Source organism: Apodemus sylvaticus, chromosome 23 (genome assembly GCF_947179515.1).
Source record: "Apodemus sylvaticus chromosome 23, mApoSyl1.1, whole genome shotgun sequence".
In the NCBI taxonomy this organism is placed as follows: domain Eukaryota; kingdom Metazoa; phylum Chordata; class Mammalia; order Rodentia; family Muridae; genus Apodemus; species Apodemus sylvaticus.
In genome coordinates, this window is record NC_067494.1 from 40,450,068 (window position 1) to 40,467,680 (window position 17,613).

The 17,613-nt window shown below is 50.9% G+C and overlaps 1 protein-coding gene across 2 annotated transcripts in view; it reads left to right on the plus strand.

Moving 5' to 3' along the window:
* The window catches only part of Tmem181 (transmembrane protein 181), a 49,659-nt gene extending 33,161 nt beyond the window's left edge, over nt 1–16,498 (plus strand). For both annotated transcript variants that reach the window (XM_052169476.1, XM_052169477.1), the window contains exons 6-17: nt 3,068–3,178; nt 3,863–3,943; nt 5,262–5,361; nt 5,916–6,046; nt 6,184–6,275; nt 7,520–7,577; nt 9,067–9,169; nt 9,781–9,832; nt 11,994–12,076; nt 12,971–13,060; nt 13,310–13,376; nt 13,524–16,498. In XM_052169476.1, coding sequence (XP_052025436.1) covers nt 3,068–3,178; nt 3,863–3,943; nt 5,262–5,361; nt 5,916–6,046; nt 6,184–6,275; nt 7,520–7,577; nt 9,067–9,169; nt 9,781–9,832; nt 11,994–12,076; nt 12,971–13,060; nt 13,310–13,376; nt 13,524–13,602 — 1,047 coding nt within the window. In that variant the 3' untranslated portion in view covers nt 13,603–16,498. The remainder of the gene's footprint in view (nt 1–3,067; nt 3,179–3,862; nt 3,944–5,261; nt 5,362–5,915; nt 6,047–6,183; nt 6,276–7,519; nt 7,578–9,066; nt 9,170–9,780; nt 9,833–11,993; nt 12,077–12,970; nt 13,061–13,309; nt 13,377–13,523) is intronic.
* Nucleotides 16,499–17,613: the final 1,115 nt, after the last annotated feature.

Consider the following 17,613-nt stretch of genomic DNA (forward strand, 5'->3'; position numbering starts at 1 on the left):
GGCAGGGCGTGGAGGGGAGGACTCACTAAACAAGGGATGCTGGCATGGGCTGCTGGGTTTCACGCTGAGGAGTGTCTGTGCCACTCATTAAATCCTCACAGGCGGTCCGCAGGGTAGGCGCCCCTATCAAATTCTATTTTCTAAAAGAAGAAACAGAGGTCTCAAGAGGTCACAACCATTGTCCAGGTTGACACAGATGCTAAGAGGAAGGAACAGGATCTAAGCTGTTTTTTTATCCAGAAGCCCTCTGGTGTTCTTTTATCCAGAAGCCTCTGTGTGGCTTTAACCACATGCAGTCTGCCGAGTTACTAACAGTAAAAATACAGTTGATTTCTCCCAGCAAGGAGAAATTTGGAAGGACTCTGCACGCTGGCCAGTCCTCTTCTCTTGTTTTGTTCCTGTTGATTCAAAGGGTTTAGGACGCAGGCCCGAGGGTGCCACGTGGGTGAGGTGACCCTTTCACCTCAGCAGTCCCATCCGTGCCCATCACAGACAAGATGGCGTTGGAGAAGGAACTGGCCCCCACACATCCACACCCGCTGCCCCTCCTCCCACCTAAGCAAGCAGCCTAAGCCATTTCTGGAACATATTCGCATCTGTGGAGGATTAAGACCTTCCTGCCTGTTCTGGGAAAGTCACCAGGATCAAGGTCCCCCTGTGTCCTCACCATCCTGTGTGCAAAAGGCACACAGTCAGTTCTGCTGAATAATGAGGAAGTCCCAAAGGCCTCTTTGCAGCCCCAGGCAGGAATGAGTGAGATCCCTTTGGCCACCAGAATGGGACACACAGCTGCTCAGGGAGTCCTGGTTCCATGGCTGCCGTGACTGGTCACCCTGGCTTGCAGGTTGAAGGCATTTTCCCAGCCCACAGGGCTCTCAAGGAGAGTGAGCTGGGGGGAGGGGGGATGGAGGAGGAGAGAGGGACTCTCACTCAAGGCTCGCTGATCCTTCCTGTTCCTGTGGGTAGCCTGCGTCAGTTTACACCAGTCAGGATTTGGGAGCACCTCTCCTAGTTGTCCCCTCTGTGAACCCCTTATTGCTGCAGAGAAATGGTCCTAACTCAAGCAAACAAGGAATTTCTATGTTAGATGGATATCTGTCACCCTCTCATAGTTTTTACATCTCTTTGTGCATATGTGTGAACTGTACCTATGTGCATTTCTGCGGGTTTGTGTACATGCATGTAGAGATCAGAGTTTGGTATCGAGCGTCTTCCTCAGTCATTCTGCCCTTAGATATTGTTAGGTCCGCTCACTTGAACCCAGAGCTCACCATCGGCAGCCTGGCTTTAAGGGTCTAGGAATCCAGTCTCTTGCTCCAGAGTAAGGGATCACAGGAGGTGGAGATGGGGACTCTGGCCCTTGTGCGCTTCCTCTACCAAGCCACCTCCCTAGCCTTTGTCGCTAATTTTATATATTTATGTGTATGTGTGTGTCTAGCGTCTATATACATACACGCTAGCTCCTGAGGTGGTGAGGGTGCTTCCGTCCTTTTGCCAAGTACTTTGTAATCATTTGGCTTGAACCTGGAATCTACAGACCCTCTGGTGGCTTCACTGTGGTGCCCGTGACGGTATATACGACTCGAGCTGTAGCTCTGAATAAAACGCCTCTGGCTGGAGAGAAGGCTCGCGTGTGGGTCATTTGCTGCTTGTCCAGAGACCCGAGTTCACTCCCCAGCACCCACCGCCAGGGGTCCACAACCTCCTGTGTCTCAGGCCCCGAGGCATCTGATGCATGTAGCACATGCAAATAAAAAGAAATTAACCTTTTAAAAAAAAGGTAAACTGCTCCATGAAAACTGGAAAAGATTCTTCTCCGTGTAAGGAATGTTGCTATGTCATGGAAGGTGTGCTGGTGTGCTGCTGACCTCTGATGTGTCCGGTGGTCCTGATTCCACTGAGTCCTTAGCTACACCTGTGACTGTCAGTCACAGCGGGAGGAGGAGCTTAGCTTGGCAGGCAGCCAGCAGGGAGGAGGCCGGGAGCCGGTCAAGAGAGGAATGTTGATGGGGGGGAGGGGAATAACTGGCAGGTGGCTCCTGCTTTGGCTTGGGGGATGGGTTCATGAAAGGGTCCCTGTCCCTGTGCCCGCTGAGGGGTGGCACAGCTGGCTGTTGGGGGCTCTTTGCAGGCCTCGGCACCCTCTCTCCCCTGTGTCCCCGTCCCTTACAAAGAACAGCGTTAGTGGCAACCAGCCCACCCCACCATTGCTTTCTTGGATTTCGAAGGCTTCTTACGTAAAACACTGGGCTGTCCTCTTACCATGGCCTCGGGCATTTGATGCTCCGTGTGCTTTGACCAAAGGTTCTGTCTACATTTTGGGAGCCACGCTGGAAGTCACAGGCAGCATCAGGACTCATTCCACAGAGGGACTGTGACTGTCCAGATAACGGAGCAGTGTTCAAGGTCCCCGTGTCAGTGTTGGAGCAGAGCTGTGACAGAGAGTGACCTTTGTAGCCTGCACAGCCACATGGCCAGGATGAGGTTTTACCACACAGTAGGATCCCGAGTCATCCCGAAGGACTGGGCATGGGACCCCAGTAGACCGTGGCACATCCTCACCTACCAACCGCACGATCCAATGGTGCGGCTTGCAGCCTTGGCTTCTGGTGTGGGGAGAGGCATGAGGGAAGGAGATCTGTGTAGAATTGAACGTGAGGAGAAGCAGCCATGATCCACACTCTGCGCGTGGTCACAGCACTGCAGACACGCAGGCTGTGACACATGTCTGCTGGCTGAGCTCGCAGTTTCCTGTGCGGTAGTAGTTGACAGCCGGGCCAGGCTCGTGTCCTTGAAGAGTTGGCTTTCCTATGCAGGTGATATATCGTCTTTCAGTCTTACACTGGAGGTTGATTCCGATCGCTGTAAATCGCGACAGGCCCACTGGGTGCCTGCTTTCTAGGAAGCATCTCTGTCTGGCATCTCCTGCTGTTCCCTGAGCTTTTGGCGAGCTCTCCCGCGAGGAAGCGCTCTGCTCATCTGTTGTCGGAATGAGTCACTCCGGGCCTGTGGGTGGCAGGGGTCCTCTTGGTTTGCTTCTGTGACGTGGACTTCCTCCTCCTTCCAGAAATGTGCGGAAATCATCGTGGCCCACCTCGGCTACCTGAACTACACGCAGTACAGAGTGACCGTGGGGTTTGAGCACCTGAACCAGCCCATCAAGGATATGAACTTCACGGTGAGCATGTGTGGCCAGCAGCGAGCTCCCACGGCTCCTTTGTTCGGTGGTTTGATGCATTGGGGCCTCACACGGTTTATTTTGGAAAATCAGTTTAAGTCTGTAGAACCCAAGAATAGCTTAAACAAACAGTGCAGACGCTGGAGAATCCAGGGTGCGCTCAGCCCGCCCAGCCTACGCTTAGCTGCCCGTGACTTTAAGGCTGCAGATTCGTACTCACATATTTTAAGTATTTTAGGAGATACTTCCCACACTCGGATCTTATACAAGTCTGTTTCTTTGCACATAGAGATTGGCAGTTTTCTAGTGAAGGCTGACTTTTGATAGAAAGTTTAAAATTCAAATGATAATTTATCTGCTTGGTTCGCCACTTAAAACCATTTCAAAACATGTTGATATTTAAGATTTTTGAGCTGTTCTTTAATATAGAAGTAAAACTTGTTAAAATTCTGCGATACGTGAGACAACAGAAGGACAGCGAATTTTAAACTCCTCAGTGATTGTTACTAATAGTAACACTCTAGACTGTCATTCTGTCATCCCCCGGGTCCTGAACACTGGAGAACTGTTTCTGGTAGTCAGGTGTCTCCCCTTCCAGTGCAGATCTGCCTTTCAGTGTCTTGCACACAGGCCTGCTCAGAGACACTGTCTGTTCCCACCCCTACCCTGCATTTCCCGTTTCAGTGGAAGACATACAACCCTGCGTTTTCCCAGCTGGAGATCTGGTTCCGCTTCGTGTTTGTGGTGCTTACCTTCATTGTCATCGTGAGTAGCGTTTGCCTTGGTGGGAGACAGGGTTGGGGGCGCGAGGATCTCTGCCCCAGTCACTGAGGATGACGCTGATCTATGCAGTTCTGGGCAGCAGAGAGTGAGGTCCTCCCTTGGACTGGCTGGGTCTTGCTAAGCAGTGAACGAGGTGTCACTCCGTGGTATCTCCTGTGTAGTGTGAGAGTCGTCGCTGACCACTGGTGTCCAGTGAATTCCCACCCCAGTAATCTAAACTTCCTCTTAGCCCTCCTAGAAGGGAGCTGGCCTTGTTGGGGTGACAGTCTCAGTGCAGATGTAGCTCTGAACAGTTGAGTCTTTGGGCTTTGGAAAGCTTGCAGAGAAATGGTTCTGCAAATGCAAGCTTTTGGTTCATTTGGGAACCTGAAGTTCGTGCCCACACTCCCTGCGGAGAAAATGCTAGAACACAGAAGGGTACTGAGAAAACCCAGCCGTGAAGACAGTGTGTGCTGCTTGGTGGCTGATGGCACCCACGGGGAGCGTGGTGTTGGGTCTGTATAGTGTGTGTGGAGATGACCTCTCCAGCTGACACCTAGAGCGTGCATGGTGTGGTAGAGACCCACCGTGGAGACCAGCACATAGGCACATGGTGAAGGTTTGGGAAATGTGGTAGAAACAGGGCCCGGGCCCTTGAATCAGGCTTAGGGTAGCTGTGCCACGCCCGAGGCCATGGAGAATGAAGTGGACCCTGGCTTCCCTCACAGCAGATCTCACAGAAATCCGTTTTTTATTTTGAGAGCTACCCGGTATCCGGATTCTCCTGGGGCCTAAAGATTGATGCTCGTAGCCCTGAATGTGTTCTTAAATGGGGAAGGGGCCTGAAATTCAGCAGATAACCTGTGCTGGAAGAAAAAACAGCACACAGTCTGGGAAATTCAGGCCTCCCAAAAGGAGGCCTGAATATTAGTTTAATTAGTTTATATTAGTTTATATTAGGCGACAGGGAAAAAGAATAGCAGCCTAGATGTAACACATTGTTCAGTGTTTGAAAGCTGTCTAAAGACCTTTCCCCCCAAGAGCTCTACACACTTACGGAGGTGTTTAGGAACACACTTGCCTCTGGGTGGCCTGACTTTGCCTCTTGGCCCGAACCGAAATGCAAGGGTGGGACCCCTCTCACCCGTGGCCACACGCAGCAATCACATTTTTGCTTTGGCCGTCACTGTCACTGATGGGACCGTGCATTAGTCATTTCGCCCGGTGACTGGCCCAATGGATCCTGCCTGGTGCCTCCCCGACGGGGTGACACTCACCCTGCGGGGGCTCGGCAGACAGTCAATGGCCTTTTCCTTTGCAGTGCCTGTTTGTGCATTCCCTGCGCAAGTTCTCCATGAGGGACTGGGGCATTGAGCAGAAGTGGATGTCTGTCCTCCTGGCCCTGCTGCTGCTCTACAATGGTAGGTGCCATTTTTATCTTCGAACTTTCCATGCTCAGACTGTAAGCCAGCAGGCATCATAAAGGGTGGCCTGGTCCCAGAGTCCCCAGGGTTGTCCAAGGGGAGTCCCCGGGGGACTATGTTGTGGTGCACTCCCTGGGCCCCTACATTACACAGGCCACAGCAGATGCCTGGATCCTGAATTGACACGGACTGCCTGGGTCGTGAGAGCTTGGACGAGCTGCAGGCTCAGCCATCTTAGAACTTGGCTGAAGCGCCCGAGTGCTGTCTCTTTCTGTCCCCATTCCAGAAAGCATTTGCTACGGTGCTGGGGATTCTCGGGCTGCAGGAGGAGTGACACAAGGGGCAGATGGCTCTCTGTTAGGGTCCCTGTTGCAATCTGTTCCGTGCCTTTCAGACATTCAGAAAACAAAATCGCCTTTGGTTTGCTACCTGCCCTTGAGCTCTGACCCAGGGAGACCTCGATAAGGAGCCCTCAGCTCGAGAGCGGCCGGGGGTCCTGCCGCTTGCCAGCCTTGCGTGTTCTTGACAGGGCTCCGTCTTCTCCCTTCCAGACCCTTTCTTCCCACTCTCCTTCCTGGTGAACAGCTGGTTCCCGGGGATGCTGGATGACCTCTTCCAGTCTCTGTTCCTGTGTGCTCTGCTGCTCTTCTGGCTGTGTGTGTATCATGGGATACGGGTCCAGGTAGGCAGACAGACGGCGCTTCAGAACGAGTGGTCCCGTGAGACCCGCCCTGGCCCACGCTGCGTGGCGGGGACGTGCTGTGCAGGAGGGTTTGTTTGGGGTTTCATGTGTTCTTTTCCCCTGCTGTTTGTTTTTAGGGAGAAAGAAAATGTTTAACTTTCTATCTGCCTAAGTTCTTCATCGTTGGACTGCTGTGGTTGGCTTCTGTCACACTGGGAATATGGCAGACGTGAGTATTGCTTCCGGGGTGTGTGTGTGTGTGTGTGTGTGTGTGTGTGTGTGTGTGTGTGTCTGTCTGTCTGTCTGTGTCTGTGAAATGTGTGTGTGTGTCTGTCTGTGTCTGTGAAATGTCAGCCCTGGGAAGTGCTGACGACAGAGGGCAGGCGGGACCTCCTGCCCTGCAATCTCACCCAGAGGACAGCATCTGCCCAAGCATAGTCAGATAACCGGATCCAAGGGACTGGGCTTGGTCTGTATGGCTTGCATCAGAAAGGTCCTGTAGCCCAAGTGGGAGGTGAGAAAGCCTGTGTCGCATTGCCGTAGGCTTCTTCAGCGAGAAATGACTCGGTTTGCCGGGACAGCGCCCAGGCTGTCCAGGAGACATGCGGGATCCCCTCCTGTACCTTCAGGCGCCGCAGAGCGTCAGGCTTGGCCCTGCGTAGACTCACGTGATCCTGGTTAGACCCGCGCCCCTTCTGTGGCAGGCTCTGCTGCCCAGCCCTGTGCGTCACTGCCCAGCTCCCCGGAGACACAACCCAGCCCCTAACCCAGGGTTTGTCTGCGGCTTGTCATGCTTCTTTCGTGCCACCGTGGCCCTGATGAGTTCTACAGCATCCCTGCCACAGGCCGCTTGTGTCCCTGCACCTTAGGTCCCGTGCCAATGCTAATTCTGAAATTTAAGCTCACGCACTTTATAGTTACTTACTGTCTATTTCGCTTGCTTTGCCTTGCCCTTACCTGTCTCACATTTGGCCTGGGTATGCCATTGGAATAGCCCCTGGGCTGGAGAGATGGCTCCGTTAAGCATACTCTTCCAGAGGACCCAAGTGTACTCCCACCTCCCGTGTCAGGCGGCTTAGAGCCACCTTCGACCCCCTCCAGGGGAGCCTACACCTCTGGGCTCCTCAGTCGCCTGCATTCATGGGCACACAGCACTCACAGAAACATGATGTAAAAAGCAAAGCCTTAAAAAAGATAGGCCTTTAGCTACCTAAGGGATAAGCAACCCTGCACCTTCACCATACTGAAGAAGATGGACGCAGTAGGCACGTGCCCCTGTTGGCTTAGCGCTGGATACTTTCTCAGTGTAAAATCTAGGATTGCTATTTTAAAATCCTCCAATGGTTGTGGCAAGTGCTATACAAGCAAAAAAAAAAAAAAAAAAACCTAAATGAAAGAAAAACCCAGTCAGGGAAAGTGTGATGGACAGAGTAAGCTCTCTTACTAATCTGTTTTTCCAACATCATCCCTTAGATTTAATGAATTAAATGACCCCATGTACCAGTACCGGGTTGACACCGGAAATTTTCAGGTAAGCAGTATTTGTGAAGACGCCGGACATGCTGATCTTCTTTTATGCGATGCCTGGACTTGTAACTTCAGTCACACTGCTGGTATAAGCTTCCAAATGGCTGTTTAAAAAGGAATATGGAAAGTTCAGGAGGGGAAGATCTGGGGAAAAAATAAGTTTGTAGGCAGGGGAGAGAGCTCATTTGGTTAAGTACTTACCACACAGGCACGAGGACCTCACCAGAGAGGGGGTAGACTAGGGAAGGTCACTGGTCTAGCTAGGTACTGGGGAAAACAGAGGAGGAAGACTCTGGGGTGAGGGGCCTGAAGTTGGGGTATCCTGGGAGGAGCTTAGCTCGGAAAGGGGGTCAGTACTGTGGGAGTGGGGGGCTTGGAGCGAGCTGTAGGCAGGGCAGAGTTTCAGGGGGTTTTCTGGGTGGAGGCTGGGTTGAGGAAGTTGTGGTCAGTGAAACCCCAACATTTAGAGGAATTGGTGGTAACAGACTGGTCTGCTCTTACCTTGGTGCTTATCTAGCCTGGTTCATCATTTCTGTGGGAAACTGAGGCAGGAAGGAGGACTGCAGGGTTAGGAGCTAGACTGCAAGGGTATGCAGCCCCCCACCCCAGGCCATTACGGGTTCAGTAGTAACTAAGCCCCTTATGTTTTCTTCATCTGTGAAATGGGGCAGTAATGGAATCTCTTCCATCACACAAGGCCCAGTGTCGCAGATGAGACTGTATCCTGAATTGTTAGAGAGCCAGGCTGTCTGGGCTGTCTGGGCTATAGCTTCGAGGGCCCGAGAACAGAGAGCAGCCCACACCCTTTACTGCAGGGCACAGCAGGGATCAAAGACCGCCAGGGTGCTGAGAGCAGCTGTCCTGCCGCTCCCCATCTCTGAGAAAACCACCAGACTGAAGGTTCTTCCACAGCAGAAGTTGAACCCTGATCTTTGACCTACAGTCCCAGCCTCGATGCTGTGCCCGAGAGAGAGGAACAGAAGGGTTTAGAAACTCCTACCCACAGGAGCCTCACAGGCTGGCAGGCTCAGTGAGGAGGACACACAGCACCTGGAACCTGGCCCTCACCAGGGCCACTGACCTCTAACCCTCAGACAAGGGCTTTCCCATCCTCAGACTGTGGAAGGGATTGGTCCCAGACCTCAGGTCTCACAAACCTTCATTCAGCCCCTCCTTTCTCAGGAGCTCCGAGGCCCAGAACAGTCAAAAGACTTGTATGAGTGTCAGCTGGGTCCAGCCCTAGGTCCTGTCAGCATGACGGCTGTCCTCAGTAGCACAAGGGTCAGGCTGCTGCCAACTGCTGGGCACACTCTGGCCTTGGGTTCTAGGCAAAGCACTGGTGCTTGAGAGTACGTGATCTTGATGTGAGGCGTGGCAGTGTGGGTGACCCAAAGCTCTGGGTCCCCTCTAATCACACTGGACTTTGATGCCCGTGGGGTGCTGAAGGGCACACGCTCCAAGGCCTCGTCTCAACCTCACCCGCCTTCTTCCAGGGCATGAAGGTCTTCTTCATGGTGGTGGCCACAGTATACATCTTATACCTTCTATTCTTGATTGTACGGGCATGCTCCGAGCTCCGTCACATGCCTTACGTGGGTGAGTGCCACTCTGGGAAGCATGGGGCACCAGGGGCCACACCCCCAGAAGCCCTTGGCCCTAGAGAGCCATGAGATTCCTCAGGAAGGATTGGCAATTTGGAGAGAACCCTTTAAAGTAGAAGTCAGTGACCCTTGGTGCCACAAAGCCGTGTGAGCTGCCGAGGACAAGGGTCATTAATAACACTGTCCTTGACCAGGGCAAGCCACTTGATTGAGAGTCCTTTACCAGGCTGGAGAGATGGCTCAGCAGTTAAGAGCACTGACTGCTCTTCCAAAGGTCCTGAGTTCAAATCCTGGCAACCATATGGTGGCTCACAACCATCCGTAATGAGATCTGACGCCCTCTTCTGGTGTGTCTGAAGACAGCTACAGTGTACTTAGATATAATAAATAAATCTTTTAGAGGGGGGGGGGGCGGAGACCTTTGCCAGAATCCACTGTATTGGGCCCTGCTGTATGTGGTCTTCCCCAGCCACAGTAGAACAGACAGAAAGCATGCAAGGGTGGGGGCCTGGCCAGGGGTGGCTTTGTGTATTGTTTTTGCTTTTGGATGTCAAATTCTGAGGTGAGGTGGGATTTGCTAATGGGAGCATCTTCTTCTGTTTTCAGATCTCAGGTTAAAGTTCTTGACTGCATTGACCTTTGTAGTGCTTGTTATTAGGTAAGGCTTTATTGTGGGAGGATGTGTGTGTGTAGGGGGTGTTCATGTATATGTGTGTCTGTGTGTGCTGGGGTGTGCATGCATGTATGTGGGTGCGCATTCATGTTTCTGCATACTTGGGTGACATTCGTCTGTGTCTGTGTGTCCATTCGTGTCTGGGTGTGTGCGTGCATATATGCATGTGTCTGGGTGTGCTTGATTTTGATTGTACGTGCCTGTGTGTATATCTGGATGTACATGCATTATGTGTCTGGGTGTGCATTCGTGTGTGTCAGTGTGCTTGGGTGACATTTGTGTGGGGGTGGGTGGGGTTGGGTGGGGGTGGGTGTGTGCGTACATATATGCATGTGTCTGGGTGTGTATGATTTTGATTGTACAAGCCTGTGTGTGTGTCTGGATATGCATGCATTATGTGACTAGGTGTGCATTTGTATATGTCAGTGTGCTTGGGTGTGCATTTGTGTGTGTGTCTGTGTGTGTCTGTGTGTGTGCGTGTATGTGTGTGTGCACATGCACAAGCGCACGCACACACGCATGCGCACATGCGTGTGTCTGGAGCCAGAGGGTTAACATGCGTATCTTCCTTTTCCATTTTCCACATTATTTCTTTGATGTTAATTAATTCATTGTGTGTGTTGGAATGGTGCACATGTATGTGCAGGTGAGAGGAAAAGATGCAGGAGTCAGTTCTCTGCTCATCCTGCCCATGTGTGATGCAGGGACAGCTCAGGCTGTCAGGCTTGGCCGCGGGCATCTTAACATGCTGGGCTGTTTTGTCAGCTCAGCTCTCTGTCTTTCTCTGCCCCGGAGCCCACTCACAGATAGGTTAGGCTGGCTATCCGACAGTCTCTCTGCACGCCCCAGCCCCACTCCTCAGTGCTTACAGATGTCCTCTGCCCACTCCTATACTCCTAGCTAATATCTGCGTGACAGGCACCTGAACTCCAGTCCTTGAGGTGACATGACAGGTGTCAAGACTCTCCGAGGCCCCAGGACTTGATGTTTATTTAACACTGCATTCCCGTTCTCCCTGTTACCTCCTTGTGTGGAGTTAATTCAGGGTGTGTGTGACTACACATATCCACAAAGTCAGAGGTTTTATTGCTGTGTAGAGACACCATGACCACAACAACTCTTTTTTTTTTTTTAAAGATTGACTTATCATATGTAAATACATGTAGCTATCTTCAGACACACCAGAAGAAGACATTAGATCTCTTTACCTATGGTTGTGAGCTACCATGTAGTTGCTGGGATTTGAACTCAGGACCTTCGGAAGAGCAATCAATGCTCTTAACCGCTGAGCCATCTCTCCAGCCCCCATGACAACTCTTATAAAGGAAAACATTTAACTGGGTCTGGCTTACAGTTCCGAGAGCTAGTCCATTATTGCATGGCGGAATCCTGGCAGCATGCAGCAGACATGGTATTGGAGAAGGAACTGAGAGTTGTACATCTGGGGCCGCAAGCAACAAGAAAAGAATGGTGCACCACTGAGCCTGGCCTTCCTCTGACAAGGCCACACCTCCTAATAATGCCACTCCCTATGGGCCAAGCCTCAAAACACATGAGTCCATGGGGCCAAATCTATTCAAACCTGCACAGCTCCTGATCAGTTATTTAACAAGCCGATGGTGGTGGCGCACGTCTTTAATCCTGCACTCAGGAGGCAGAGGCAGGTGGATCTGAGTGTGAGGCCAGCCTGGTCTCCAGAGAAAGCTCCAGGACAGCCAGGGCTATACAGAGAAACCCTGTCTCCAGGAGGAAAACATGTTATAATGGCCTAGGTTACAAATGTTCCATCACCCAGGCGTTCGAAGCATGCTAACCCACATTTCCCTGCACGCTCCAAACCCTGCTAGACACATGCACAGTCACCCACATCACAGAAGAGTAGCCTGCCCAAGTTACCTGAGGGGTGCCTGCGCCTAGAGATCCTTTTGGTACTAAGCACAGTACCCCGTGTGAACAGTCAGCAGGCATCCACAGAGGCCTGCATTGGTTTTTTGTTGTTGCTGTTGTTGTGTTTTCCCCCAGAGCAAAAGTGACTGGGGGTGGGGTATCAAATAGTGTGTGTATACAAGTATAGAAGTTTCCTGTGAAGGCTCGCTGGGGTGAGCCCTTCTGTATTTCCACATGGTGCTTTCCCCTTCTCTTTCAGCATTGTCATCCTCTACCTACGGTTTGGAGCACAAGTGTTGCAGGACAACTTCGTAGCAGAACTGTCGGCTCACTACCAGAACTATATCCTTGTCTCAGGGAACCGGGCCTTCGAGCCACCCTGTGTTCATGGTTATCTTGGGACATTTGTGAGGAGATCAGTTGGCCACTTTTTGACCTGTGCTCAACAGGCCTCGATCGTGCCTTGCCCTCTCTCTTGGCTTCCTGTTGGCCCTGGGAAGGGTAAGTCTCGTCAGTCTCCTCCTGAGGCAGGAAACTGACACACAGCAGGGCTGAGCCAATGCCCATGATAAGTCACTGCACAGCCTGGACGCAAAGGGTCGACCACCCAGACCATTCTCAGTGCCCTGCTGCCTGCTTTTCGTGGGCAGCCCTGAGAAACTGAGTAAAACAGTCATAGGTTCGAATCCCCAGTCAGTCCAGAGCCGTTGACTGCCTCTAACAGAGAGACAGACACCCAGAGCACACACTGAGGACCAGCCAGGGATTGGAGTCATGTGTGCTGTGTGGAGTCATGTGGCACTGAAACTGATTCCGCTGTGCCCACATCCAGTCCACAGCTTGTCCCGCCTGCCTTCCCTGTCTGAAGCCAGGCGGGTGGAAGGCAGGTAGGTAGGTATGTTGGGATTAACAGCTTCTGTTTCATCGCTTGTGACTGAACTCCAACGGTTAGGTGCTTGGGGGTCTGTAGTGTGGAGGAGGTAAGGACACTTGAGGTTTGCATTTCTTTTGTCAGCAGACCTCAGGCCCTTCTGTTCTTCCGGAGTCATAAACCTAGTTCCCACTAAGCCCCTGACAGGTAGGTCCCTTATGGCGTCTAGCTGTGAGCTCCAGCAGAAGCGTCCTTGCATCTGGGCTGTGGACCCCCATGATGGTTGATACTGGAAAGGGCTGCTGGGAATGGGAGGCAGAGGCTTGTGTGTCCAAACTCAACACTTCTCCCTTGACCGGCACCACCAGCTGAATTCCTGTCTTTCTATGGCCTGTTGAATTTTTACCTCTACACACTGGCCTTCGTCTACTCTCCATCGAAGAACGCTCTGTACGGTAAGCCGCCATCGTGCCTCTGCGATGCCCGGGCTCAGGTGTCACCCAGGTGTGAGGCACTTGTGACTCACAGCACCTTCTGTGTGGACAGAGGTGAAAGGCAGCTAACTGGAACACCGTAGCAGTACCTGTATCACAACTTCACACGATGCCTCGGCTGAGTCTCTATGGGGCTTGGGGTGTTTCAGACTCCTGCCTAGGCTAATAACACAAAATGCTCTCACTAAAAAGGCTCTTGTCGTCTTTCAGAGTCCCAGCTGAAAGACAATCCTGCATTTTCCATGCTGAACGACTCTGATGACGATGTGATTTACGGGTAAGTCACCGCCACCACGCGCATCCTGCCTGGGTCTGCATGCCTACTGCACGGGTTGTTGCCTGCCTGATGTTGACCTCTGACCTCCACACGCATGTGTGTGGACAGGGAAGAGCGGCCAAGGTCAAAGGTCTCTTTTTACAACAGGAGCGACTATGAAGAAATGCCCCTGCAGAACGGTCAGGCCATCCGTGCCAAATGCAGGGAAGACTCGGACAGTGACTGAGCCCCAGGCAGCAGATGGGACAGCATGGGGCCCGGAGGCTTGCCTGAGCGATGGCCTTCTGGCCTTTTCTTCTCTCGGTTTGTGTCTGGACTCCTCTGTAAGCAAAGCTTTCCTGTTCCTTGTTTGTTTACATATTTTTAAAAGAAAAAAAAAACCAAATGGATTGAAATGTGGGGCGGAGTTTGCTGTGAGGGTAGCCCCACTATTTAAGAAGAGGGGCCGGCTGGTAGAGAAGTCAAAGGTATCTCCTTTACACCCACATCAGGCGAGCTGGAGCCTGTATGCAGCCATGAGGAGAAGCTACCCATTTTTTAATAAAAAGAATTATGTACTTTTTTTTTCTTTTAAAAAGCAATTGAGTCTGTGGGAGGCCTGATGCCCAAGGTCCCAGCACGACAATGATGGCTCTCTCCTCTCTGAGGCACCGTCCTTGAGTGCTCTACCTGGGCCTGCCTCCGGTGGGCGGTCTGCCTCCATCCTCTCCAGAGCATGGTCAGTGTGCTGACTCTCAAACATCTGCCGTGAGGTTTTGATTGTGTTTGGTGAGTCACATACAATGCCATTTTCAGGAATGGCAGGTGGCCAGGTTCCTGTCCATCATTGCCCCCCAAGCAGAAGTGACAGCGAAGTTGAGTCCGGGGTGAGCTAATCGTCTGGCGGAAGCTAAGGCAGCTACAGGCCAGCAGTGCTGTGGGCAAGGCCCTGTGTGTGACACGGGGCTCTTGAAGGCTCTGTGCACAGTTAGGATTGGGTTTCCCTGTGCTCAGGGTGGAAAACGAGGCAGCCCTTCCCAGTCCAAACGTTTCTGCATCTCCACTAAATATCAAATCAAACCCCCAGAGAGCTTTTTTTTTTTTTGAATGAAAGCAACATGAAATACAACTATATTAGAAATAGTAGAAATTCTTCCTTGCCAGAAAGACTTTCCGTTTAACATTAGGAAGTAAAATAAAGAGAAAGTAAAACATTGTGAATGGCTCTTGAGACAGCCTCGGATGAAGGAACTTGCCCCAAGGTCGTTCTGGGGTTTGGAGTGTTGTTGCTCTGCTGGAAGATGGATGTCACCCACACTGGTGAAGTTCAGCCACTGGAAGTCCTGAGGGCCACTGCCTCCCATCCTGCTCCTTGGAGTTTGCCCACACAGAACGTCTCTGTGAACACTTGGTAAAGGTAGCCATCCTGCCTGCCTCTGCCCTGGCAATTCCAGAGGCCCAGTTCGGGTAGATCCCTCTCCAGGCAACACTGATCCCTTCACCTATGCACTGACTCAGAGCTCTGCCCTGAGCTGCAGGTTACTGTCCGTGCGGGCCAGATTCCAGGGATGGCCGCGGCTCTCCATGCTGCCTGTCTTCTAAAAAATCGTCAACATACTTTAATATGGACTCCATGTGCATTTTTTTTAAAACTTGTAACTATGAACATTGGAATGGAACTGTCCTTGCAAAGGTTTACATGATTTTTTACATTTGCTGTGATCGCTGAGAATGTTCTCGAAAAATACCGGAAGGGTGTTTGTCACCAGCCCTTCCCTGGCAGTGGAGCTTGAAGCTATCATTCCGTGGACAGGGACTTGTGCTGATCCCAAGATGTTCTAATCTGTGAGGGTTTACATGTCTTAATCATTATAAATAAGTCTCCATGGTTTATAAACGCTATTTATCAGTTGGTGTAAGATATTTTAAGCATTTAGGTGCAGACTTCAGAACTTTTAAATAAAACTGCCCTGTAGTATAATTATAAACTGATCCTAGTGTCTGTAAAACGAAAGGATTTTTTTTTTTTTTTTTGCTGTTGAAATAGGAATTACAAAGAAGCACCCCCTAGTGTCATATGCATCATATATCCTATGCTGTGTAAAGCTCTTACAAAACTAAAACTTCAGTGTGTAGGTAGAAGCTCAGGTGTTAGGTTAAAACACTAAACTCCGCCAGGACTTTTGATAGTAACCAGAAGACTGTTTCGTTCTGAGGGGATTAAAATTCTGTAAACTTAAGTTATAAGTTCAAAGGGCTGACGGGTTATTTCAGGGTAATGGTTTGAATCATACGGTCTTTGGGGTATTTTTTTATATTGGTCCAATCCAGGGGAACCTGGAAGATGCTGGCTCCCGGACTCCCCGTGAGAGCTTCCACTGTCCCCGTGGATAGTAAATCTGCTTGATTTATCCTCAAATCACTGCAGCAGTGACCTGGTGCCTTCAAGCCCCATTCGAAAGGCTCGAGAAGGGCGTGTGTAGGCGTGCAGCTGAGGCTCGTGAGGCCGTTTCTGTACAGTTACAGACTGAAACAAGTTAGGTAAGTAAAGCCAGCCTGCAGATGGGCAGTTTATAAAAGCAAATCTCCCCAGCCTCGAGTGCTGAACCATTGGAGGCATAGTTAGGATAAACAGGTTCAAATATGGTTACTAATCTTTATAGGAAAAACACAAGCACCCCCAAAAGGAAGAACTAAGTCCCTCCATGAGGAACAGACCTGAGACTTGATGTGTATTTGTATATTTGAGGGTTTGCCTTAGTGGTTAGATTTTTTGGGGGGAGGGGGAGGTAGGGTGGGGGAAGCTCTTTTTTCCCCACCCCCCCCCAGGCCAAAGGAAAATTGATTTCGTCAGAAACCTTGCTGAACGTTTATCTTGGTGGATTGGGTGCTGCTAGGTGCTACCATTCTATGATATATCCTGTGACACAGAACAGGTTAACTTCGTTGTATGACACAGAGGGTTTTTATGCTTCTAAAAACTACCTTTTTACAAATGTCTGTAAATATCTGTCAAATAAAAATGCTAGCCTCTAAAAGTCCAGAAGGAACACTGTTTGGACCATCAGTGGAACACTGTTGTCTGAGCAGTCAAGGGAATAAAATGCTTATTTATGAAAAACTCAATAAAACTCACATTTTGAGATGTTGTACTAGATTTTGTTGCTGTGACAGAGAACTGATGAAAAACTCACAAGGAGCAGAGAGTCACTTTAGCTCGTCCATCGCTGGCTCCCTCCAACATGGGCCTGAGATAAGGGAGAACACGGTGCCTACAGTGTGTGGCCAAGTTACTCACCTCCTGGTGGCCAGGAAGGGACCAGAACAAGACAGAGGCTCTTCCCCCTAGGGATACGTGCTGTGACCTGCTTCCTTCAGCAAGCGTCACCTCCAGGTTTCCAGAGCATCCCCAAATATCACTGCTGGATGAAGACCAAGTGTTTGACGCACGCCCTGGCTTAGTCAGGGTTTTACCACTGTGAACAGACACCATGACCAAGGCAACTCTTATAAGGACAACATTTAATTGGGGCTGGCTTACAGGTTCAGAGGTTCAGTCCATTATCATCAAGGCAGGAGCATGGCAGCATCCAGGCAGGCATGGTGCAGGAGGAGCTGAGAGTTCTGCATCTTTATCTGAAGGCTGCTAGGAGAATACTGGCTCCCAGGCAGTTAAGATGGGGATCTTAAAGCCCACGCCCACAGTAACACACCTACTCCAACAAGGACACACTGTCTAACAGTGCCACTCCCTTGGGCCAAACATATAAACCATCACACAACTGTAGGGGACATTTCTCATCCTAACCATAACAGCTTTATCCTGACACCGTCTCTTGTTCACCGATCTTGATATATTTCTAACCTTTAATCCTTTATGTATTCCTAGCTTTTTATACGAATGCTTTAGAAACAAGACCTCAGAGACCACAGCAAGGCTCTCTTCTTCAGCCAGGGATACTGGGGAGGCGGCTCAGTGGGTATAAGGGCTCAAGTTTGGATGTGCAGCACCCATGGAAAAATGGGTACAGAGGTGTGTGGTCTGTAACCCCAGGGCTGGGAAAACGGGCAGAGACAGGTGCCCTCCCACTGGTTTGGTGGCCCATAAATGTGTGCTCCACATTCAGCGAGAGACCCCATCTCAGAAAATATGCTGGAACTGGACACATGCAGAAGACCATGCTTTAGCGTGCACTCCCACAGACACGCATGCACAATGTCAATCACTGTCCTATGTGGCCCATGAGAGCGGCCAGCA